This window comes from Stegostoma tigrinum, chromosome 24 (genome assembly GCF_030684315.1).
Source record: "Stegostoma tigrinum isolate sSteTig4 chromosome 24, sSteTig4.hap1, whole genome shotgun sequence".
In the NCBI taxonomy this organism is placed as follows: domain Eukaryota; kingdom Metazoa; phylum Chordata; class Chondrichthyes; order Orectolobiformes; family Stegostomatidae; genus Stegostoma; species Stegostoma tigrinum.
In genome coordinates this window covers 13,222,189-13,247,413 of record NC_081377.1, presented here as the reverse complement: position 1 = coordinate 13,247,413, position 25,225 = coordinate 13,222,189, and the positions used below count along the sequence as shown (strand labels likewise).

At 40.5% G+C, this 25,225-nt stretch overlaps 1 protein-coding gene across 2 annotated transcripts in view; it reads right to left on the bottom strand.

Annotated features, from left to right (window-relative positions):
- The window catches only part of rspo1 (R-spondin 1), a 215,250-nt gene that overhangs the window by 88,752 nt on the left and 101,273 nt on the right, over window positions 1-25,225 (bottom strand). For both annotated transcript variants that reach the window (XM_048558078.2, XM_048558080.2), the window contains exon 4: window positions 1,848-1,997. In XM_048558078.2, coding sequence (XP_048414035.1) covers window positions 1,848-1,997 — 150 coding nt within the window. The remainder of the gene's footprint in view (window positions 1-1,847; window positions 1,998-25,225) is intronic.

Genomic DNA, 25,225 nt, shown 5'->3' with positions numbered 1-25,225 from the left:
CACCTGCTGGCACCCTGGTTTACAGTCATAGAGAGTCCAAAGATGTACAGCACAGAAACAGACCCTTTGGCCTAACTTGTCCATGCTGACCAGATAACTAGATAAATCTAATCCCATTTGTCAGCATTTGGCCCATATTCCTCTAAACACTTTCTATTCATATACACATCCTGGTGTCTTTCAAATGTTGTAATTTTACCAACCTTCACTACTTCCTTTGGGAGCGCATTCTACGTGCACCACCCTCTGTGTAAAAACATTACCCCTTAGAACATCTTTTAAGTCTTTTGTCTATCATCTTAAAACTATGCCTTCTGGTTTTATACTCCCCTAACCTGGGAAAAAGACCTTGGCTATTCACCCTGTTCATGTCCCTCATGATTTTATAACCCTCTAAAAGGTCACCCCTGAACCTTTGACACTCCAAGGAAAATAGCCCCAGCCTACTCAGTATCTCTTTACCTCGAGCCCTCCAAAACTGGCAAAATTCTTGTAAATCTTTTCTGAACTCTTTCAAGTTTAAAACATCTTTTCTGTAGCAAGGAAACCAGAAGTGAATGCATATTCTGAAAGTAGCCTAACTGATGTCCTATATAGCCAAACATGGCATCTCAACTCCTATACTCAGTGCCTTCTTAACTATCTTGACTTCCTATGACTCCACTTTCAATGAACAATGAACCTGCACTCCAAGGTTTCTTTGATTGGCAACACTCCCGACTAACTTACTATTTAGTATCTAAGTGCTGCCCTGATTTGTCCTACCAAAAGGCAATACCTCACATTTATCTAAATTAAACTCCATCTGCCACTCCTCAGCCCATTTATCCATCTGATCAAGGTCCCATTGTGCTCTGAGGTAACCTTCTTCACAGTCTACTACACAACTAATTTTGCAGACTTACTAACCATATCTCCCATATTCACATCCAAATTATGGAGTTGGAATCCAAGTGTACAGAGCTGATGTTAGCAAATTGGAGAGATTAACATTTGCCCAAGGAGCCTGATTAGGATTGAAATAACTAACATTGCAGCAATGGATTTACTTCAATTCGGCATTTGCCAAATCAAATGAGTTATTTTTGTTAAGTGTGGCATTTTGGGTCAATTTGGCAGGAAATGATTGTTTAGGTTTAAGATTTTTTGTATCTATTCTCTTTGATTTTTCTAACATATTTAAAGTGGAGAGGTATCTTTCATCTATGAAGTTGAGGGATGTCTGAGGAGACTATGAAAACAATTTTACACTTTTAGCTCCCTATCTCAGAGTCAGATATTCCTCAGTGATGGAGCTAATAGTCTGAGTCCAGTGTGACTCTCCTTTAGAATTCCAAATTCCAAAGCAGAGTCATGCTAGACTCAAAATATTATCTCTATTTCCTTCTCCACAAATGCTGCCAGAACTGTTGAGATTTTCTGCATCTACTTCAGATTTCCAGCATCCACCATCTGCTCCAACACCTGGTCACATTCCGTTTTGAGTAGCATAATCCCTATTTTGAAATGCCATTTTCCACAGCCACATTCTTTGGCTATGACATGCTTAGTCTGCCAGGTATAATAAAACCTTAAACCAGATGCTTATGGACAGAAACCCTTTCTTGCTTCCTGCTGCCTTGGGCCACTGCCTCCTGGAGGCACTGTAAGTGTAAACTATTGATATCACAGTAACTGTGTGATTTACACTTTCACTCAAAGATGGTGTGGTGAAACTAGTCAAGGAATCTATCTGTTTTCTGGAGTGCATTCCAAACGTGATCCTACTGTTGACATCTTGTCCCAGTGTCTCTGTGGAAACTTCAACAAAGGTTTTAGTAAATAGTGTTAAATTGGTTCATACTCACCAGCATGGCTACATTCCATGGTGCCATTTGTGGCTGCAAACCCCTCTGGACAGCTGTCATAACATTTCCCTCGATGCAGGTACAGTCCTTCTTTACATTTTGTACAAAAGTTTCTGCTGAAGCAGGCCTCGCAGTTCTCAATTTTGCACTCTGGAAGAACAATGACAAGAACGTCTGAGCGAGTTCACATTTTTCAAGCATTAGAATGATATAATGTAGTTCAAACAAATAGCACATTGACTTGAAGTTCTGTGGCTGTAATCTCAAGCACAATCTTATTTCTTTGACACAAGGTAAACAAATTGCATGTAAAAAACATCGGTCTCATTTTACCGTTTGACAGCTTCTTTCATTTGTGACTTGAAAAGTAATGTTTGCACTCTTTCCCCAGACAAGAGTTACAATAGAAGAACCTGTTCTTAATTTCTAAACCGGAAGAGGGCATGGGGGAATGGGTCAAGTTGAGAAAATGCCTTAAATCACGGAATTTGTTGAGCTAATGTTAGCCCTTGCCAGTGAACTGTTTCTTCCAGCTAATATACAGCACATAATTGAAGTCAAAAGGACTGTTAAAAATTTTGGGACTGTTACAATTATTCTCTTGGATTTGTGACGTGATTGGTTTGTCATGTGTGCACAGCTACCTTCCTCATAATTATAAGTTTATTTTAACTGTCCAATTTATTTTATATTTTAATGGAGATACATCTGTTGCCCATTTCTAAGTGTCTTTGAATGGACTGAATTTCCTGGCCATTGAAGACACAGCCACATTCATGTTCGTCTGGAGTCTCATATAGACTGGATCAAGTTAGGAAGGCAAATTTTCTTCTCTAAAGGACACAAGCAAACAAATCTCACGATTTATCATCGTGAGGAATGGTGTCCTTTTCTTAACTATTTTAATATTTCCTCTTCATTTTGTCAACATTTTGGCAAATTGCTAGGACTAGCCCCATAGACTCTACATCCATCTGATTCAATCTAGGGCTATGGTCTGCCAGGAGTTAATGTCAATTTGGCATTTCTTTATATTGGCTTTTCAGCACATCTTTGAAACATTAATTCTGTTATCCTCTGACATGTCTAACTGAGCTGTAAGAAGACAACCTGCACTATATACAAAGAAAAAAAATGAAGTTTCATACTTGTAAAAATGAGCAGGATTACGTCTGAATGGCAGTATAGTAATGAGTGTAAAAGGAAAATTCAATCTCCTACTGTTCCTATTGACCTTGGAAACATCAAGTCGGCTATGAAATTGCACTCTATAGTCAAATTTCTTGTCATCTTAGCAATTATGGACACACACACGATATATTTTGTCTGGTCCAATGTGCGTTCCATCAGAGTTCTCAAATCGTCAACTGTAAAGAAAATTCAAAAAGCAATCCTCTTAGGTGAAAGAAGAGGGTCTCAATCTCTGTCATTGTAATTTGTTGTGAAAGATGTATTTGTTTCTTCTGATGGCGGAATGGACATGAATTCAGAAGATCTGAGGCTCAAGTATTGATAGAACATCACTGCACTAGGTCTTGGTAAAGCCATATATGGGATTTTGAAATAAAAGCTGACAGCATCCATTAAATGTTTGCTATCTCCAAAGTGAATGAGTCCTCATGCAGGAAGCCAGTTGGTTGACAAGTGCTCAAAACTGATATGCCTCATGATTGGGGGGGGGGGGGGGGGTGGTGGTGAGGGGGTATCAGGGAGTGGGTGAGGGTGAGAGGTTTGCTTGCTATAAGTCAGTCCTTACTATTCCAAATCATCACAAAGGTAAACATATTTATCAAAGTTTGCAAACTTCCTGATTTACCTCTTTGGTGGAGTACCTCTCCAATCCACAAAACAGTCATGTAACGTTTTTGAAATGATCCTGTTCAAAACTATCTTGATGCTCTTCAGAGATCTCTTCATAGAGCCACACAGATGTACAGCATGGAAACAGACCTTTCGGTCCAACTTGTCCATGCTGACCAGATATCCAAAATTAATCTCGTCCAGTTTGCCAGCATTTGGCCCAAATGCCTCTAAGCACTTCCTATTTATGTATCCATCCAGACGCCTTTTAAACATTGTAATTGTACCAGTCTCCATCACTTCCACTGGCAGTTCATTTGATGTTTGAAGATTTTATAGTAATATTATATGAAGTGTTAATTTCTCTTGCATGCCACGAGCAACCACTTTACTTGTGCCTGTGTTCCATGTGAACAGATGTTAGAGGTACACATCTGAAATTAATACATCATCTGTAAGACCATTGCAGTGGCTGGTATGGTAGGTGCCCACTGTGCAATGTCACTTGGTGCTGTTAGTCAGGTCGTACTGATACAATAGCAAACTCTGGCCTCTTCTTCGGCTTGGGCCACCCAATATAGAGTGAACTCAAAACCCAACACATCTCAGATGTGTTTGAGACACATTTACCAAGGCCAATCTTAATAAAACACATCGACAACTGCCAATGTTAAGCCACATGGGCCTGGGGTGGAATGAAAAGCATGGAAGAGCAATTATTCCACTCTCAGGAGGTGGTTTAGTTAATTAAAGCTTATAAGGAGGCTTTGTGAACTGCAGATATCAGGTCTTAAGTGTTCTGTTCATTTTGCACAGAAAGAACTGTGCTTATTTATCAATTTGTGCTGTAACATTGAAGTGCTGCAATTATATTATCTATGATAGGCTTTATTTTAGTATTTTATATTGTTGGATGAGAATCGTTCACTAAAATCTGAATGCGAGTGAAGAAGATTTCCCCCTTACAGAAATCACCAAAAGAAAATGAAAACCCTTTTCCCTTTCTTGTCAATTTGATGTCCTGCCTTTTCTCCACCTAAGTCTGGATGACATCATCAGGTTAAGGAGTTTATTGCAGTTCTCAACATTAACCCTTTCAGGACTGTTACCTAATGCAAAATATAGCCACGAATGTCTTTGTTTCAGTTACATTTACACATTCATGTACATAATTACATTTACCACTCCACCAACTCTACCCAAGACTCTGTGGTGACAATTCCAGGTGGTGTGGAGGCTTTACAATTTTCTCAGAATGCATTTGCTTTGGGCTTGGAAGATTGGTTGGCTTGTTGACTGGTAACCTCGATTTTGTTCTTGACAGTCTGATCTCTAAAATTGGAGGATGTCCGTCTATTATCTTATGTGGTCTTAATCCCTTGAATTCCTTTCATGGAATAACTTTCCCAAACTGAAACAAGTAGCAGATCCTCAAGAAGGCCCAGGGAACTTTTAACCTCATAATTCCCTTCATTGAACACAGTTGCTTTAATGAAATGGGTATTTACTTTTTCTTTTCCACAGTGTCCTTGATTTCTGAGCCAGGCAATTTCTTTCACAGTATCCTGGATCTATGAGTCAAATAGTTACTACCTGAGCATGTCCTGAAGCTGTGTAGATGGTGGTCATCCAACTCAATGTTGGCTTTCATGGAATTGTATTCAGTACATTTTCAATTTGTTTAAATGAATCTTTCTTCTCAATCCACTGACATATCTGTGTTGAAGTATGTAAGCTCGTTACTTCAACTTCTAAATGAGGTTGAATGTCATCAGTTGCCCTCTGCAGCCTTTTTACTGATTAATAAAATACATTAACATTTTCTGTCATGCACTTCTTGTTTACCTGCCAAATTAATCAGCTTGGGTTTTCAAAGTTAAATGAAAATTATCGAGGAAAAACTCTGTCACCGGAAGGTAATCATTTGCTGTTCTCAGTATCGTTTCCGACAGATCACAACATTTTTCTTCATCAGTGTTTTTGAAGAATACTGTGCCCAAATTGTTGTTATCTTTTTTTCAGATCAAACCTGAATGAGCACCCAAACTTTGTCACGCTTCACTAGGGAAGCAAGTTGGAAATCAGACCCTGCTATTTACAGAGTCATCACAAAAGTTTTTTTTTTCATCAAGGTCCCCAGCTTTCTCATCAGATAGATCAATGTTAAAAGAAAACACAGAATAAATTTCTAAATTTAGCAACTATTATTTGTTAGAAATAACTGGATTCTAATGACAAGTATGTAACAATGAACTGAAATACGTAACTCTACTAGTTGAAACTCTAATCTTCAAAACCCTTCCTACGCATACAGGCAAACACAAACAGATAGAAAAGTATTGGTGTTATAGGTGAAGGGGAATAATAGTGAGGAAACAGCTCAATAGTATATGCCCTCAGGGTTCAATGGAATGTTCCTTTTGCTCTCTGAGTCTCTTAGTTCCCCGAACATTTTGTTCAGGTTATCTCTCTTCTTCACAGAAGGCATAGAGTGACTAGTTCATGAGCAATAAAGTCTCTGACTTCTTAGTTAAAAACAGTTGGCTGAAGAAAATAAACCAACTTTCTTTAGGATTGAAATATTGTACTTTAGAGACAGAGAGAGAGAGACCATCTGCCCTTTTTAACTTCTCCAGTATCATTCACACCTACAAGCTGTTTAGCTACCTGGAAGCTGATGGCCATTTCGTCATAATTCCACAAACCAATCAGCAATATGTTGCTGGCCAAATCTCACTTTCCCCACACTCCCTGGTGTCGACCTGTCTACAAACAGCTTCTCTGACTGCTTGAGCAAAGCAGCAGCATAAACATCACTCACAACAGGTTTCATTGCTTGTTTTTTCAGAAGTACAGTAATTTGTCTCTCAGTCCTTTGTTGTAAAACAGTCCCAAGAGGTAGGGATTGGGTAGTTTGGCCGTGCTAAACAGCCGCATAATGTTCAGCGATGTAAAGGCTGTGTGGATTAGACATGGGAAATTCAAGGTTACTCAGATAGGGTGGGAGGGATGTTTGGCCTGGGTTGGATGTTCTTCAGAGGGTCGGTATGGAGTTGATGGGTTGAATGACCTGCTTCCACGCCGTGGGGATTCTATGACTCGATGATTTTGATTTTACCTAATTCAATCACAATCAAAAACGAAGTAAAATAAAAAGATGCAGTTTTTACAATGTATACAACCTGACTATGTTTAATGAGAAATTAGATCAACAAATTTGGAATCAGAGGTCAAAGCCTGAACATTAGGTGAATGCACACGAGGTACAAGAGAGACTTTTTATCACTCAACACAGGCACCATACGTCAGGTAGAAAAGCCAGTAGAAAGACAATGAAATGGAAAAAAAAAGAAGAAAATGCAATAACAACAGAAGAATCTCTACACTATGTTAACCACTGGGATCAAGGACAGGAAATTATTGTTTGCACAGTATTAGTTGAGTATTACCTTCATGTATTAATTGACCAGTGGGTTTAAACAGGACTCCATAAAATAGATAACATCTAGGTAGTTGGTTAAAATAAAACGTTGCTGGTGCTGACCATTCACTGAAGCTTTCTCAACAATTTAAGCAATAATCAGCATCCATCGGCAGCTGAGACAAAAAATAGGCTCAAACAGATATATTCTTCCAAGGTTTCTACATTTGAACACCAATCTGGTTTCTTTTCACTGCTGTATATTTTCAGCATTGTCTGTCTTGACAAAGTCAGTCTCATCCAAAATAACACCCATGAAACTGCATTTAGAATGTTATGTCCAGTTTCAATTTTTTAGCTGCAAAACTACATTGGGTATGATGAAGATTGTGCCGCGCAAAACAAAGAAGGAGAGCCAAAATTCAAATATCATTATCAAGACCAAAGAAACAGAATTGGTGCCATTTCCACTGCAAATATAAGCATTAATCAAAGTCTATGAAATGCTCAAGGAAAAAGAGCATATAATTGAATGTTAACTGTGAGGATTCCTATTTTCCATAAAAGTGTGGAGTGAACACCAAGGAAAGTTCCTTTCGTGTGCTACATAGATTAAATGTCTCCCACACCTCTGCCCTCACACCGTCTCCCCCTAACAAAAACAAAAATAAAGACAGAATCCCCCTTGTCCTCACATATCGCCCCTCCAACTTCCATATCCAGCGTATCATTCTCCGCCACTTCTGCCACCTACGATCCAACCCCACAACTAAAGATATATTTCCCTCCTCACCCCATCTGCCTTTCGTAGAGACCACTCTCTCCACAAATCCCTCGTCCACTCCACACTCCCCACTGACCCTACCACCCCTGGTGCCTTTCCCGGCAACTGCAGGAAGAGCTACACCTGCCCCTACACCTCCCCTCCTCACCTCCATCCAAGGCAAAAAAATGAACCTTTGACATCAGACATGGGTTCACCTGCACATTTGCTAATGTGGTCTACTGCATCCGATGTGGCCTCTACATCAGTGAGACCAAGCGAAGGCTCGGAGACCATTTTGTAGAGCATCTGTGCTCTGTACATGACAAACAACAACACCTTGGCAGTCGCGAAACATTTTAACTCCCATCCCACTCTGACTCCCACTCCCTGGGCGAAATGTCCATCCTGGGCATCCATCAGTGTCACAATGACAGTACACACAAACTGGAGGAAGAAGGCGTCATATTCCACCTCGGGAGCTGACAGCCCAATGGCCTAAACGGGGACTTTACCAGTTTCAAAATATTCCCACTCCCGGCCTCAACCCATGACCAATCCTCCCTCTCATCCCACCCTCCTTGATCTGACACATCCTGTCCATCTTCTCTCCCACCTATCTACCCCACCCATCCCACTGACCAATCCTGGCCACAGCCTACATGCACTCACCTATCACCATTCCACCCACCTTCCCCAGCCCCAGCCCTAGCCCCTCCTCCCTTTATTTATTTCTGAGCTCCCCTCCCCATCCCCATTTCTGAAGAAGGCTCCCAACCCAAAATATCAGTTTTCCTGCTTCTCTGATGCTGCCTGGCCTGCTGTGTTCCTCCAGCTCCACACTGTGCTATTTCTTATTACAGATTACAGCATGTTTGTCAAAGAGAGCACTCTTTGTGTATCAAATGTTCTTTTCTGATTCAATAATTTCTCAGGCCTGCCAAGTGTCATCATTAAATGTGACAATCACTGAATAGGATTTTAAAATATAGCACAGTTGTTTTTTGTTGAGGAAAATACAAATGTGTTCAAATGCGTCAGCATCTTATTTCTCCTTTACTGACAATGAAAGTCAATTTCCTGATGTGGATGTCTGTTGCAGACATGCCCAGGGAAGTAATTTCTCTACATTCATTTTAAAACCTTTTGCTGCTGCTTCTGTTCAAAGTCTGTGCTTTTCTCATTGATGGTGAGATATTTGTTTTGTTGAATTAATGTTCATGTAACTGCTTCTGAAGGCTCAACAAAAAAAAACCCTAGGATACAGGGCTCAACTTCTTATCTGTGTTGACCACGCTGACATTAATAGCAGGAGTGCCACCAACACTCTCAAGATGTGGATGTGTAGGGAAATAGTGACTGTGGCAGAAGTGAACTTGGTCACATTATTTCTATTACAACTCAGGGACCTTGGCTGGCAAATGTGCAAATATGATTGTCAAGTGAGAATAGATGGAGATCAGTCTTTGTAATGGCTCATTGAGGTAGCAGAGGCACTGCCAATAGAACTGTGTCCTGGTAGAGAGTTGAGGGCTGCAGTTGAGCAGGAAAACAGGTAGAAAGTTGATAGAAAACAAAGGAGAGAAATGGGCTATATTGGACATTCTTTTTACTCTTTGGTGAACAGCCACATGCAATGCTCAAAGCAGGCTAATGATGAAATCACAGAAACTCTTCAGAAATCCCATTCCTCAGGACAAAAAAAAATCATCACTGTGTCCTTTCTTCGAAGATTAAGTGTGTAGATAAAACTGTGACTGATGGAGTTTAACATGGAGCAGTGAGAGGTCACGCACTTTAGATCTTAGCAAAATAGACCAGATATTTCATAAAGTATAAGAACGTAGGAACTGCAGGAAAGTGGAGACTTTTTTAAAGTATGCAGAAATTAAAACTTGTAAACTGGTTCAAAAAAAAGTTAAAGGAGTAATTAAATGGTAGCGTCCCTTACCAGGGTTGGGCTGGAATTATTTTTTTTAAAAATGGCACATTTGCACATGGCACTGGCTTGACTGGCTCTAATAGCTGATCTTTGACATCAACTTCCTCTGTCCTCATTGTCACCATATCCCCTAATTAGGGATAGGGAACAGAATTTGCCACCCAATCCCACAAGGGAATTTTTTAAAAATCCCTTTATATCTGATACTTGTATTTGAATATATTCTGAGAGGCCTGTTGTTAGGGTTTGAGTGATGTGTACTGTGCCCAGATGTGTGCAAGAATTGACCAATGAATGTGCCAAAGTTCATCAAGATGTCAGGAGCAACCAGAACCATCTTTTATGCTTTGACAAGTGACAAGGTGAGATTGTCACTAGGCAGTGATGAGTCACAAATCGATGCTCATTATTCATTATTAAATGCCTGATTAACAGTTTACCTCACATTATTAATATTCAGCCTCCTATTTTACTAGTCTCACCAAATCGCTAGATGCTGGGAAAAAAATTGCCAAGGAAACCAGGTCGAGCACCTGATGCTTTCAGCTCGCTATGCTCAGTAGATGATCTCCATGCTGGAAACTGGGCACAACATCTCAGACCATGCTCCATTGGCACTGGCCACTTCTAACCTACATCTTTGAGCATTGGCATTAGACATGTGCCAGCCTCTAAGAATCTTCATGGAACATGGCTGATCCTCTTCCATTTCAACATCATCTCAAAGGATGGTCTCTTCATCCCAGAAATCAATCTGTGGACATTTATTACACACCCTCCAAGGCAAGTTACATACTTCTTTAGGTAAGAGAGATCAAAATAGTACACAGTATTCCAAGCACTGTCTCCCCAAGGCAGGAAGACTTTACTGTTATGGATGGCATATACCTTTCCAGAATCTACTTACTACATTCTGAAAGTCAAAAGGCCATGCTATCTTTCAAATGCAACATGATGCACTTACAAAGCATTATGTTCAATCCTTGTGTTGTATCTTCTCTCAGTCATTACATTCATTCAGTGTAGCAATACTGCACCTTGTAGGATTAGATGAAGCAGCTTTGAAGGAGGCTTCTGTGGAGCATTAACATGAATAAAGACAATTTGAACTGATATTTTTGTGTGTGTGCTGTATTGAAACAATAAGAAATGAAGCTTCACATGTGGTTCCCATACTTTGTAAATTTTTCTTCCAATGTCAGAATATTATTCTGAGCTTTACCTGCAGAGGTCAACCATCAGATGCTGACCTGGTGTGGTGTATGTTTATTAGGAGCTGCCAGAATATGCACGTGATGGCAAAATTCAAAGTACAATTTCAGAGATCCTTTTGCCACTCTAATTACCATTAGAATGAGTCATCGTTAATTAACCCCAAAATCTCCAATCCACAAAAGTGTCATGTGACATTTTGAAATGATTCCTTTCAAGGCTAGCTTGATGCCCTTTCAGTTTGATTGAAGTGTTTTTTTTTGAAATATTACAGAAGGTGCTAATTTGTCTTGCATGACACCAACTGGTTTTTCTGCTTGCATCTGTGTCCTGGTTAGCAGATGTCAGAGGTACATATTGGAAATTAACACACCATTACTGTGACTATTGCAATTGCCAGTGAGATTGATACAGTCTGTACAATAGCATATACCAATACTAGCCAGATTGTATTGATACTAATCAAAGCATTGGCTTCTTGCTTAGCTTGGAGCATTCAACGTAAGTGAGCAAACAGACGTTGGGTTCAAAATTGAAACACACCACAACCCCATTCAACAACCTCCAATGGAAGAAGGGTCACTGGACCTGAAACATTAACTCTGCTTTCTCTCCACAAATGCTGCACGACCTGCTGAGTTTTTCCAGCCGTTTATGTTTTGGTTTTGGACTTCCAGCTCTGCATTTCTTTTGTATTTTTTTGGGTCTATGGCTTACTGGTTTGACTGTGGTAGAGGAAAATCACCAGTGAGCCTTAATAAAGAGGGGCTTTTGTCTTAAATAAGTTGCATGTCAACAATCTGATGCAAGTTACATTGTACTAGTGCTAAGGAGACCCAGAATATAAGTTTTCACTCCACAAGATCCTAAGATGTTCTGCTTTTCCCCCTACCAAATCTATAATAATATCAGCAAATGGTATGTTGGCCTTCATTGTGAGAGGTTTTGAGTACAAGTGCAGGGATATATTGTTGCCATTATATAGGACCTTGGTGAGTTCACACCCAAAATATTGCATGCAGTTTTGGTCTCCTATTCTGAGGAAGGATGCTTTTGCTCTCAAGGGAGTGCAGCAAAGGCTTACCAGGCTGATTCTTGGGATGGTGTGTCTGATGTATGAGGAGAGATTTACCAGGTTACTATTGTTTTCGCTGGAGTTCAGAGGAATGGCGGGGGATCTCATGGAGAGTTATAAGATTCTAACAGGACTGAACAGGGTGGATGCAGGGAAGGTGTTTCTGATGGTGGGTGTGTCCAGAACAGGGATCATATTCTGAAGTTTTGGGGTGGAGACAGATGTGACGAGACATTTCTTCATTCAAAGAGTGGTGAGTCTGTGGAATTTAGTACCACAAGAAGTAGATACCAAAACATTAAATGTATCCAAGAGGCAGCTAGATGTAGCACTTGTGGTGAATTGGATCAAAGGTAATGGGGAGAAAGCAGGATGAGGCTACTGAGTTGAACGATCTGCCATGATCGTAAAGAATGGTGGAGCAGGCTCGAAGGGTCGAATGGCCTCATCCTGCTCCTATCTTTTATGTTTCTAATGATCATTGCCTTCATACAGCTGTCCACATTAATCCTTTAGAACGATTACTTTTTGCAAAATATTCCCATTGCACTTTTTTCTGCACATTGTATATTCATGTCCGTAATTACTTTTACTACTACCTCTACTCCACACAAGTCTCTGCACTAATAATTCTGGCTGGTATGCAAGTTTCACAATTTACAGGCATAAGCTTTTCTTTTGGTTGCCAGTTATTCCTTGTAACTGTGGATCTTCAGTGTTCCATAGAACTGCTACTGACACTTAGAATCTGCTGTCTAGCCTGGTGTGTTTTTGTGCCGAGTCACACATCTTTTAGGAACATAGAAAATAGGTACAGGACTAGGCCACTTGGTGAGCCCACACCACCATTCACTATGATCATGGCTGATCATGCAATTTCAGTATTCCACTCCTGCTTTCTCTCCACACCCCTTGATCCCTTTAGCCTCAAGAACAACACCCAGCTCCCTCTTGAATATAACTTACAATGTTTAGTTTTATATCCCACTCATAAATTGAATAGATGATCTCACACTGCTGTGAAAAGGTTGCTCTTCTTCTCTCAGGATTTTACTGTCATTTTTCTCGCATTCTGCCTCCTATACAATTTGAATATTTTTCTCCAAGTCAAATATTCTTCGGACTGCAATGATTCCGACAAAAACTTATCAGTAATTCTAATGTCAATTCTGTTTGTGTTTTAAAGAATTTCATTTAAAAGCTCCACAGTCACAGTTTTCCACTAATATAACTTAAATATTGCATCCCCTGATTATTGAACTATTCTGTTAAAATTCTTAAAGGAGGATGATTTGAATGTTCTCAGTTTATGTATTTGTCAGAAGTTTTCAGAACTTTATCAAATGTATCTGTGTCTTGTTTTATGCCTTGCTAAGCTGTAATGTCATAAGCCATGGGCATTATTAAACAAAATTCCATATTTAATTTTTCATCTCATGATTTAGTGCCTAACTTGGAAATAGTTCTGTACTAGAAGAACTCTTCTTTTGCTATGATTTATTTGGCTCACCTGTGAAATCAGTTCTTACTCAGAACCATTCTTTCACCCACCATTGCCATAAAGTGATAATTCATTTTCCTAATTTAAGGCTTTTTAAATCTACAGTATCACAATTATGCTTTAATTCCTGGCTTTAAAAGCTTTTAACCTTGTGGTATCAATGTTATTTTAATCACTTTTGGAAATTAGATTCTTATTTTTCCATTTACAGAAAAGTTCCTTTACTTTCCTTCCCTTAAAACTCTGCAATGCTATATCTCCGTACTGATGATTGGGAGTTTTGTCACTTGCCTTGGTCAAAGCAGAAGTTTCTTGATATTCTTGTTGACAAAATGGATGGTTACCCATCTTTCACAATCTAATAAACAATGTCTGTCCTTTTCACAACTTTCCCAAATAAAGCCTATTTCTATAGTAAATGTTTCATTTCTGAGCCACAGATTAATAATGGACCTTTTGCTCTTGTGACAGGCTCAGTGTTTTCCATGCAATCTTCTTATGGTAGGCTCTTCTGTTTATATTTTTAAATTGTCTCTTCTTTGCCTGGATTCTGGCTTTGCAATGTTAATGGGGCTGCAACCTTGATTTAAATTGTTTCTAAGGCCCTGACTTTCCCTCTGTAACTGTGCTTGTTGACACTTGGTTTTGGCAGCAACACCCATTGTGAGTCGTAAGTACTTTTTCATTTAATCTGTGGCCAACTCAGATAGTTCTTCATTAATTTAAAGTTTTCACTTTGCCCAACAGGAATTTTTAACTTTAGCCTTATATCTTAAAGTAAAAACAAACTGCTGAAGAAACTCAACAGGCCTAGTAGCATCTGAGGAGAGAAAGCATTTCGGTCCAGTGACTCTTCCTCAGAACTGTTTTGAAGAATGGTCACAGGACCCAAAACATTGACTGTGCTTTCTTTCTACAGAAGCTGCAAGACGTAAAAGGTCCAAAAGGCATTAGAGTGGACAGGTCCCCCCGCCCAGATGGGATCTATCTCAGGTTATTGAGGGACGCAAGAGAGGAAATAGCTGGGGCCTTAACAGATATCTTTGCAACATCCTTGAGCATGGGTGAGGTCGCAGAGGACTGGAAAATTGTTCATGTTGTCCTCTTGTTTAAGAAGGGTAGCAAGGATAATCCAGGTAATTATAGACCAGTGAGCCTGATGTCAGTGTGGGGAAGCTGCTGGAGAAGATACTGAGGGATGGGGTCTATTTGCATTTGGAAGTAAATGGGCTTATCAGCGATAGGCAACATGGTTTTGTGCCGGGAAGGGCACGTCTTACCAACTTGATAGAATTCTTTGAGGAAGTGACAAAGTTGATAGATGAGCGAAGTGCTGTAGATGTCATATACATGGACTTCAGTAAGGCATTTGATAAGGTTCCTCATGGTAGGCTGATAGAGAAAGTGAAGTTGCATGGGGTCCAGGGTGTACTAGCTGGATGGATAGAGAACTGGCTGGGCAACAGGAGACAGAGAGTTGTTTCTCAAAATGGAGAACTGTGACCAATGGTGTTCTGCAGGGATCCGTGTTGCGAGCACTGTTGTTTCTGATATACATAAATGATCTGGAGAAAGGTATAGATGGCCTGATTAGCAAGTTTGCAGAAGACACTAAGATTGGTGGAGTAGCAGATAGTGAATGGGACTGTCGGAGAATGCAGCAGAATATAGATAGATTGGAGAGTTGGGCAGAGAAATGGCAGATGGACTTCAATCCAGGCAAATGCAAGGTGATGCATTTTGGAAGATCCAATTCAGGAGCAAAACTCTGCGGTAAATGGAAAAGCCCTGGTGAATATTGATTCACAGAGAGATCTGGGTGTTCAAATCCATTATACCTTGAAGGTGGCAACACAGGCCAATAGAGTGGTCAAGAAGGCATACAGCATGCTTTCATTCATTGGACGGGGTATTGAATGTAAGAGTTGGCAGGCCATGTTACAATTGTATCGGACTTTGGTTCAATCACATTTGGAATACTGCGTACAGTTCTTGTGGCCACATTACCAAAAGGATGTGGATGCTTTGGAGAGGGTGCAAAGGAAGTTCACCAGGATGTTGCCTGGTATGGAGGGTGCTAGTTATGAAGAAAGGTTGAGTAGATTAGGATTATTTACATTAGAAAGACGAAGATTGAGGTTGGGCATCACTGAGGTCTACAAAATCATGAGAGTAAAGACAGGTTGGATAGCAAGAAGCTTTTTCCCGGGGTGGGGAACTCAATTACTTGGGGTCACAATTTCAAGATGAGAGGTGAAAAGTTTAAGGGAGATATGCGTGGAAAGTTCTTTACACAGAGGGTGGTTGGTGCCTGGAACTGTTTGCCAGTAGAGGTGGTAGAGGCAGACACGATGGCATCATTTAAGATGCATCTTGACAGACACATGAATGGGCAGGGAGCAGAAGGATACAGATGCTTGGAAAATAAGTGATAGGTTTAGACAGAGGATCTGGATTGGCGCGAGCTTGAAGGGCCGAGGAGCTTGTTCCTGTGCTCTAATTTTCTTTGTTCTCTGTTCTCTTTGTTCTAAGACCTGTTGAGATTCTCCGGTAACAATGTGTGGGGCTGGATGAACACAGCAGGCCAAGCAGCATCTACTGCTTTGTTTTTTTTTGTTTTAGTTCTGATGCTGATTTGGGTCTTATCAGGACTGTCCCTACGTGTCCTCAATTCCTGATGGAACCTGTGACTGTCAGACATGACCAGCTTCCAGCTCATGCTTACCCTTTTGACCAAAGAGGAAGTAAAAACCTGAATTAATAGTGGGTGGTTCTCTTGCAATCTTCCCGTATGACTAGGTTTTAAAACCGTAAAGTCTTTAAAACTGTAAATGTCCAGCTCTGCTTCTGAGTCACCTAGAATTCTCACTATTGTTACCTTGCAATATGAATCAATAATGTCACTGCTGGTTACCATGCTGTATGTGTTGTAATGTCACCCATCGTCACTTTCTGTTTGGGTGGTTTGTTGTCATCATCGTCTTTCCTTCACAGGTTCTAGGGGTTAGCTTGATTTTCAGTGGTCGAGGAAAATCACTACTAAATCGTAATGATTCTTATCTTAAACAAGATGCAGATTATTGTATGATAACAATTAGGTACAAGTTATGTTGGTAAGATAGACATTGTTACTAAGTCTATAAGGAAACCTTTAACAGACATCTTCACTTTACAATTCCTAAGCTATTCTCCACCAAGTGCATATGATTCAACAGATTGGGAGGAGATAAATGCGGTTTTCAACAATAACCCTTTCAGGAACAGTATAAAGGCAGTCAGAGTATACTTAAGAGGGGAGTAAGGAGGGAAAATAGGGGACATGAGATAGCCTTTGCAAATAAGGTTAAGGAGAATCCAAACGGATTCTACAAATATATTAAGGACAAAAGGGTAAGGAGGGAGAGAATAGGGGCCTGTAAAGATCAGCAAGACCACCTATGTGTTGAACCACAGGAGACTGGCGAGATACTAAATGAGTATTTTGCATCAATGTTTACTGTAGAGAAGGATATGGAAGATAGAAATGTGGGGAAATTTCTGTGCTGCATATCTCTGAGTCTATGAGTCTATGATATCTTGAAAAACATTCATCTTACAGAGGAGGTCGTGCTGGCCATGTAAAAACACCAAAAGTGAATAAATCCCTGGGACCTGATCAGGTATTCTCTAGGATTTTCTGGGAAGCTAGGGAAGAGATTGATCGGCCTCTTGCTGAAATATTTGTATCATCAATAGCCACCGATAAGGTTCTGGAAGACTGAAGGTTGGTTGGTTAATGTGGTGCTGATATTTAAGAAAGGTGGAAACGAAAATCCAGGGAGCTGTAGACTGGTGAGCCTGACTTTGGTGGTGGGCAAGTTATTGAAGGGAATCTTGAGGGACAGGTTTTAGATGTAATTGGAAAGGCAAGGACTGATTAAGAATAGTCAACATGGCTTTGTGCATGGGAAATCGGGTCTCACTAATCGGATTGAGTTTTTTGAAGAAGTAACAAAGAGGATTGATGCAGGCAGAGTGGTGGAGGTGATCTATATGAATTTCAGTAAGGCGTTCAACAAGGTTCTGTATGGTAGACTGGTGAGCAAGGTTAGATCACACGGAATAGAAGGAATACTAGCTGTTTGGATACAGAACTGGCTCAAAGATAGAACACAGAGGGCAATGGAGGAGGGTTGTTTTTCAGACTGCAGGGCTGTGACCAACGGTGTGCCACAAGGATCGATGCTGGGTCTGCTGTTTTTTCTCATTTATATAAATAATTTGGATGTGAACATAGGAGATATGTTTGCAGATGACAGCAAAATTGGAGGTGTACTGGACAGCGAAGATGATTACCTCAGGGTACAACAGCATCTTTATCAGATAGGCCAATGGTCTGAGGAGTGACAGATGGAGTTTAATTTCGATAAATATGAATTGCTGCATTTTAGAAAGGCAGGTCAGGGTGGGAGCTGCCAGAGGAAGTTGTGGAGGCTGGTACAATTACAACAATGAAAAATGCATCTGGGTAGATATATGAATAGGAGGGATATGAGCCAAATGGTGGCAAATGGGACTAGATTTATTTAAGATATCTGGTCAGCATGCACGAGCTGGATGAAAGTGTCTGTTTCAGTGCTGTATATCTCTGAGTCTATGAGTCTATGCCTAAAGGCTTATACAACATTCATCAGTTATCTATTTCAACAATAAGTAATCTGACATCTCTGCCAATATTGTCGAGTTACTTAATTCCAGTATTTAGGCAGAATATCAGGAGTTCAGTCTGAACTCTAAATAATATTCTGCAATCTCAGATGTTTAGAGGGAATTGAACCCACAAATGAATTCTATTGCAACAAACATTTCAGAAGCCCGGTAATAGCTAATCCATTTGTTCTCCTGTAGTTTTGAAAGCCAGAGTACTGTAAGCTCTGCCATACTGTGATTGCTTTTATGTTATACTGGCCATGGAGTAAAGCAAGCAACTACTCCTGCTATAAGATTTACTGAATTTAGACAGTTGTTTTCTCATTAGTAACCAATAACTTCTGGGGAGAGATATGTGAAGGTTGAGAAAATTAAGAAAATATTAATGACACACGATTATCCTTGTGCCTCACCAAACACCTCATACCCTTTGCTCAGACATAAGAAAGTCTTAAATAGTAACAGATGAACATGGCAAACAAGTATCAGTCTCTTGACTTTTGCACACTGGAGTTTGTCTGGTTGCTAGTAAACGGCACCATTCTGTGGTTTATGACTTCACCCATTCCCTTAATATGGGAACATAAGCCTTAAAATCTATTCCCGGTATTTACTGTTATGTGTAACACATGTCCTATTGATTGAGGCCAGTTTTGGAGTTGCACTGGCTGTCAGTTATGTCATATAGTCAGAGTGGATGAAGAAAGCTGTTCTAGTTTATTTGATCTGGTCCTTCTGGAAGACCAATGCTGAGAACTTCCTTTTACCTACACCTAGGTATTTTCTAAATAACTCTGGTGTTTTAAAAGAAGCCTATCAAACCAATCAATTCCAATTGTTCATCTCCATTGAGTAAAATGGAATGTTTCTAATTGTCCAAAATTTACTGCCTACACATACTAGACCTGTGTCAACATCCCCTTCTGCCCTGTTGCATCTGGAGCCCCTTTTCCTGGCTTACTTTCGCTCTTTCCCTATAACATATTGTACACCTTTATAATGTTTTCTTCCTCTGATGCTGTCTTCTGCTACTATATAAATCATCACTTCTGTTCATCTTGCTAATGCCTCCTGGGTTTTGGAGGAGTAAGATCGTGCCTGAATTTTTGATAGAAGGTAGACCCCCTCACGGGCAGTGAATAAAGCAGTAAGCTTGAATAAGTACAACTATATACAAGAGATACTAAGAAAGGACATTTCTTAGACATTTCAGACATTTCTGGTACCTAACACATTTTGGTCTCACTTCCACTTGATCCGACATCAATATGATTTGACTCCTCACACACATGCTCAGTAGTTATTTATTAGCCATTATTAGAGAAAAGATATAGTTAATCCTTTATTCCACGATCACCAAGAAGACAGGAACAGGAGTAGCCCTTTCAACCCATCGATCTGTCCTTTCATTTTATCGGACGATGATTCATCTGTACCTTCACATGCATTTACTTATCATGTTTCCACAGCCTGTAATCCCTTTCCCAAAGTCAATCTATTCATCTCAGTTTTGGTCCTTTCAACTTATATGACCTTATCAGTCTTGGGAAAAGTGATGAACTCAGAATCAGTGGTTGGAAGAGTGGTGTGGAGGGCAATTTTACATTATTTTGTATCAACAAGTGCGTTTTGACATGACCTTTAAAAGGCTTTGCTTTAGTTTTGATGTTAGCCCATTTGTTTTGGACATGTAGATGAGGAGAAATAGTTTGGATGGATAGAAATCATCAACTTTTTTATTTTAAATACCTCAATTAGATAAGCACCTAACTTTCTAAATCCAAGATAATAAAACTCTAGTCTATACACAACTGTATTTTATCATGGAACCCAGTTAATGAGGCATTAAGATTGCATTCAGTTCACAATGAATGCGCAGAATTATACTGCTTTCATGATGTTATGCCCAACATAAATAAATTACAATGAGAATATCTAATCATAATCAATCTCTTTGCGTTTTATTCTCTGTGTGTCATGAGTTCCATTGTGACAATAGCGACAGCAAATCCATTTCTAATTGTAAATTCAGCTGACACCCTCCTTCAAATGAATAGAGCAGCAACAGAATTAGTTTTATCTCTTTGAATTGAGTGCAACAGCTCTTTTGTCCAGTTATAATGATTCTGTCACATAATGCAATTATATGTCATTGTTCTGTTCTCAAAACCTGTTGATGTCAGTTATATTGCATCAATTCATTCCCACCTCTCTGCATTTATTTATCTCCCCTTCCACATCCAATTCTCCCAACTGATCTTTCTCTGCTTGTCTTCACTTTTTTTCCATCATTTCTGGGTTTTTTTTCCTCAAAAAGTTCAAACATCAACACATAACCAGTTACTGGTTAATTACATCAGAGATAATGGGAACTGCAGATGCTGGAGAATCCAAAACAACAAAATGTGAGGCTGGATGAACACAGCAGGCCAAGCAGCATCTCAGGAGCACAAAAGCTGACGTTTCGGGCCTAGACCCTTCATCTCTGATGAAGGGTCGAGGCCCGAAACGTCAGCTTTTGTGCTCCTGAGATGCTGCTTGGCCCACTGGTTAATTACATTCTTTTTCAAATATATCTGATTTTCTTTCAGGATTTTTAATGATGTTCTCCACTATATTTAGATCTCCTGGTTTGGTATCTGAGTTTGTGTTCAGTTTGCTCCAATGTCATAAAATTGTCATTGTATGAGTGAATTTCAGTCAAATCCAAAGGAATACAAGGCACAGTGGGCCCATGGTCAGCGCCACTGCCTAACAGGCACCTGAGTTAGATTCCACCCTAAGGCAACTGTCTGTGTGGAGTTTGCACAAACTCCCTGTGCCTGTGTGGGTTTCACCTGGCTGGTCTGGTTTCTGCCCACAATCCAAAGATGCTCACATCAGGTGGATTGTCCACTATTTCCAGCAATGTGCAGTCTAGGTAGATTAGCCATTGGAAATGCAAGGTTACAGGGATGGGTTGGGTCTGGGTGGGATGTCCTATGGAGGGTTAGTGTGGACGTGAGGAGCCAAATGGCCTGCTTCCACGCTGTAGGGATTTTATGAATTGGAGAGCATAAGGATTACGAAGGAAGACCAGGACAATGGCAGTGGTCTGGAACTGCTCTAGCAAAGAGCAATGTGAACACAAAAGGTTGAATGGTTTCCTGAGCGCTGTAAACATTTGTACTTCGTAGAACAATCAGTCAGTAAGCAGCTCCACAAAATGTATCTTTTCAACCATACATTCAGACAATTTTCTGAATTCTTTTCCTACCTTTTCCAAATATTCTCTCTGTTTTGAATTGCCTTGGGATCCTTTTGTAATCATATTATATAAACTTACGTTGTTAGTGATCTGTGACCTTCATTATAAGAAAGAAGCAAATGCGAATCATAGAGAGCATTGAAAGTCCCCTGAGACATGTTGCTATTATCTGAGGTGCCATTGCAACAATATATCACAAGGAACTATTGCTGACCGATACTTTTTTTCAGATATATAGCAACAGAAATCAATGTTCAAAGCCACTCCTCATTTTTAAAGCAGTGGTCAAAATAATTCAATATATTTTCTTTTATTCAAAAATAAAGAACCATCGTGCAATCATATTTCTCTTTAACCAACTTTAAAGTGGATCAGGAAAAGGTTGCTTTAGCATTGACTTATATGTTATTTCACTTGTTATGTTCCTTAGATCAATATCTAGCTGTGGCAGGATCTGAATTTCAAGTCAGGTCTGCTCATAGTGAATCCTACAGGCAGCTAGTGGACAGTTTGCATTTTTGAACTTCAGCATTCCTGAAAAAAAGAAACACGCAATTGAAGCTTTTCTTTTGCCCTCAACTAGTCAGATTGCAGGAATACCAAATGACAAAGTAGAATCAATATGCATGACATAAGGAGGTGTTCTGCCAAGCGGTCCCCAAGCCTCCGCTTGGTTTCCCCAATGTAAAGGATGCCACACCAGGTGCAATGGATACAATATACCACATTGGCAGATGTGCAGGTGAACATCTGGTTGATGTGGAAGGTTATCTTGGGGCCTGGGATGGGGATGAGGGAGGAGGTGTGGGGGCAAGTGTAGCACTTCATGCGGTTGCAGGGGAATGTGCCGGGTGTGGTGGGGTTGGAGGGAAGTGTGGAGCGGACAAGGGAGTCGCGGAGAGAGTGGTCTCTCCGGAAGGCAGACAAGGGTGGGGGTGGAAAAATAGCTTGGGTGGTGGGGTGACACCATGAGTACATCATCTCATATTCCCCAACCGCTCAAACATAGAACATAGAACCTAGAAAAAAACAGTGCAGAACAGGCCCTTTGGCCCTCGATGTTGCGCCAACCTGTGAACTAATCTAAGCACCGCCCCCCCACACTATCCCAACATTATCCATATGCTTATCCAAGGACTGTTTTAATGTCCCTAATGTGGCTGAGTTAACTACATTGGCAGGCAGGACGTTCCATCCCTTACCACTCTCTGAATAAAGAACCTGCCTCTGACATTTGTGTTAAATCTATCACCCTCAATTTGTAGCTATGCCCCCTTGTACAAGCTGAAGTCATCATCCTCGGAAAAAAGACTCTCATTGTCCACCCTATCTAATCCTCTGATCGTCTTGTATGTCTCTATTAAATCCCCTCTCAGCGTCCTTCTCTCCAATGAGAACAGACACAAGTCCCTCAGCCTTTCATCATAGGGCCTGTGGCTCCAGACCAGGCAACATCCTGGTAAATCTCCTCTGCACCTTTTCCAATGCTTCCACATCCTTCCTGTAATGGGGCGACCAGAACTGCACACAATATTCCAAATGAGGCCGCACTAACGTTTTGTACAGTTGTAGCATGACATCATGGCTCCGGAACTCAATCCCTCTACACACCGTAAGCCTTCTTAACAGCACTATCAACCTGGGTGGCAACTTTCGGGGATCTATGTACATGGACACAAAGATCCCTCTGCACATTCACACTACCAAGAATCTTGCCATTGACCTGGTATTCTGCCTTCCTATTATTCTTCCCAAAGTGAATCACCTCACATTTATCCGTACTAAACTCCATTTGCCACCTTTCAGCCCAATTCTGCAGTTTATCCAAGTCTCCCTGCGACCTGCAACATTCTTCCACACTGTGCACCACTCCACCGACTTTAGTATCATCTGAAAACTTACTAACCCATCCACCTATGCCTGCATCCAAGTCATTTTTAAAAATAACAAACAGCAGTGGTCCCAAAACAGATCCTTCAGGCACACCACCAGTAATCAGACACCACCACTCGTTGCCTTCTTACAGAAAGCCAGTTTCTAATCCAAACTGCTAAAGCTCTCTCAATTCCGTGCCTCTGTATTTTCTCCAATAGCCTACCATGTGGAACCTTATCAAAGGCTTTACTGAAGTCCATGTACACCACGTCAACTGCCCTTCCCTCATCCACATGCTTGGTCACCTACTCAAAAAACTCAATGCGATTTTTGAGACATGACCTGCCCTTGACGAATCCATGCTGGCTGTCTCCAATCAAGATGTTGCATACTAGATGATTATCAATCATATCTCTTATAATCCTTCCCAAAACATTTCTACAACAGACGGAAGGCTCACTGGTCTATAATTACCTGTGTTGTCTCTACTGCCCTTCTTGAACAAGGGCATAACATTTGCAATCCTCCAGTCGTATGGTACTAAACCTGTAGACAATGAGAACTCAAAGATCAAGGCCAAAGGCTCCACTACCTCCTCCCTGGCTTCCCAGGTAATCCTCAGAAAAATCCCATCCAGCCCAGGGGATTTATCTACCTTCACACCTTCTAGAATTGATAATACCTCCTCCTTACTAACCTTAATCCTTTCAATTCTAGTAGCCCGTAACTCAGTTATCTTCTCTACAATATTCTCCTGTTCCTCAATGAATAACACCCCACATCACTTAGTTCTTATCAAGTAAAACAGTAATTGTCACCCGGACACAGAAAAATGGGAAACCCAAGAAAGCAGCGGAAGATAATGAAACTTTATATGATTGAACTCAACAATGAATGTTAATGGCATTGCATTTGCTCAGATTCTCTTGAGCAACACTTTGTACTTCTGAGTCTATCCCTCTTCCTTGCTTTTCATCTCCTGAAGGAAGGAGCAGACTGGTTTGTATCTGTAAAGACAGATGTTCACCCATTGGATGCAATGTATTTGCTAACAGTGAGCATCAGGGTGAGGCGCAAAATTGTATGTTGGTGAGAGCAAATGCCAATTCAGGGTTAGATAGATGGAGATGTAAAGATTGTATAAAATTAAAGGATAGGTAGGCTTGTCGATTAAGTGAGTGTAAGGAGTGATGTGACAAAGTAGCTTTGACAATGATGGGAAAGTGATGCCCTGAGTAGGATATTGGTGAACGTGAGGCTCTACTCATCTTCTCTTAAAGTATTCTTGAATTGAACCCAGGAATGTTGCAACGTGCTCCCACTGCTGATGACCTCCGGTCATACTGCTTTGGTGGCAGCTATACATTTCATCTTAATTGCTGCAGTACAGCATCTTTCTCTAGCTACTCACAGTCCTTGAACAGTATAGCAAGTAATGTCATATTAAATCGAGACAAACCCTTTGATGACGCTGAAGCCATACTGAGATTTCACCCCTCTTTGTTCAGACTCTGAGTCCCATCTTTGGGTTGGCCCTTTTAGACCAGAAGCTCAGATTGTTTCATGGGGGTCTTCATTATGCTAGCTGGCATGCAACTGACTTCAACGTCAGAGGTCAAAGGCAATGGAGACTCAGTTCGATTGGATTGAGTGCTTAATTCTGGGAAATTGTTTTACAAGACAATTTGGTGCAGTCAGAGTTGAATTGTTTTCCTGATTTTCAACAAAGGAATAGCCTAAAACAGAGGTGTGGAGACCAGGCCAAAAGCTAAGAGTATTAATTAGGCATTCAGATAGATCTTGGTGAACTTAAAATGTTTCTGTCTCTCTTAACTGGCCCAGTGGTTAAAGCT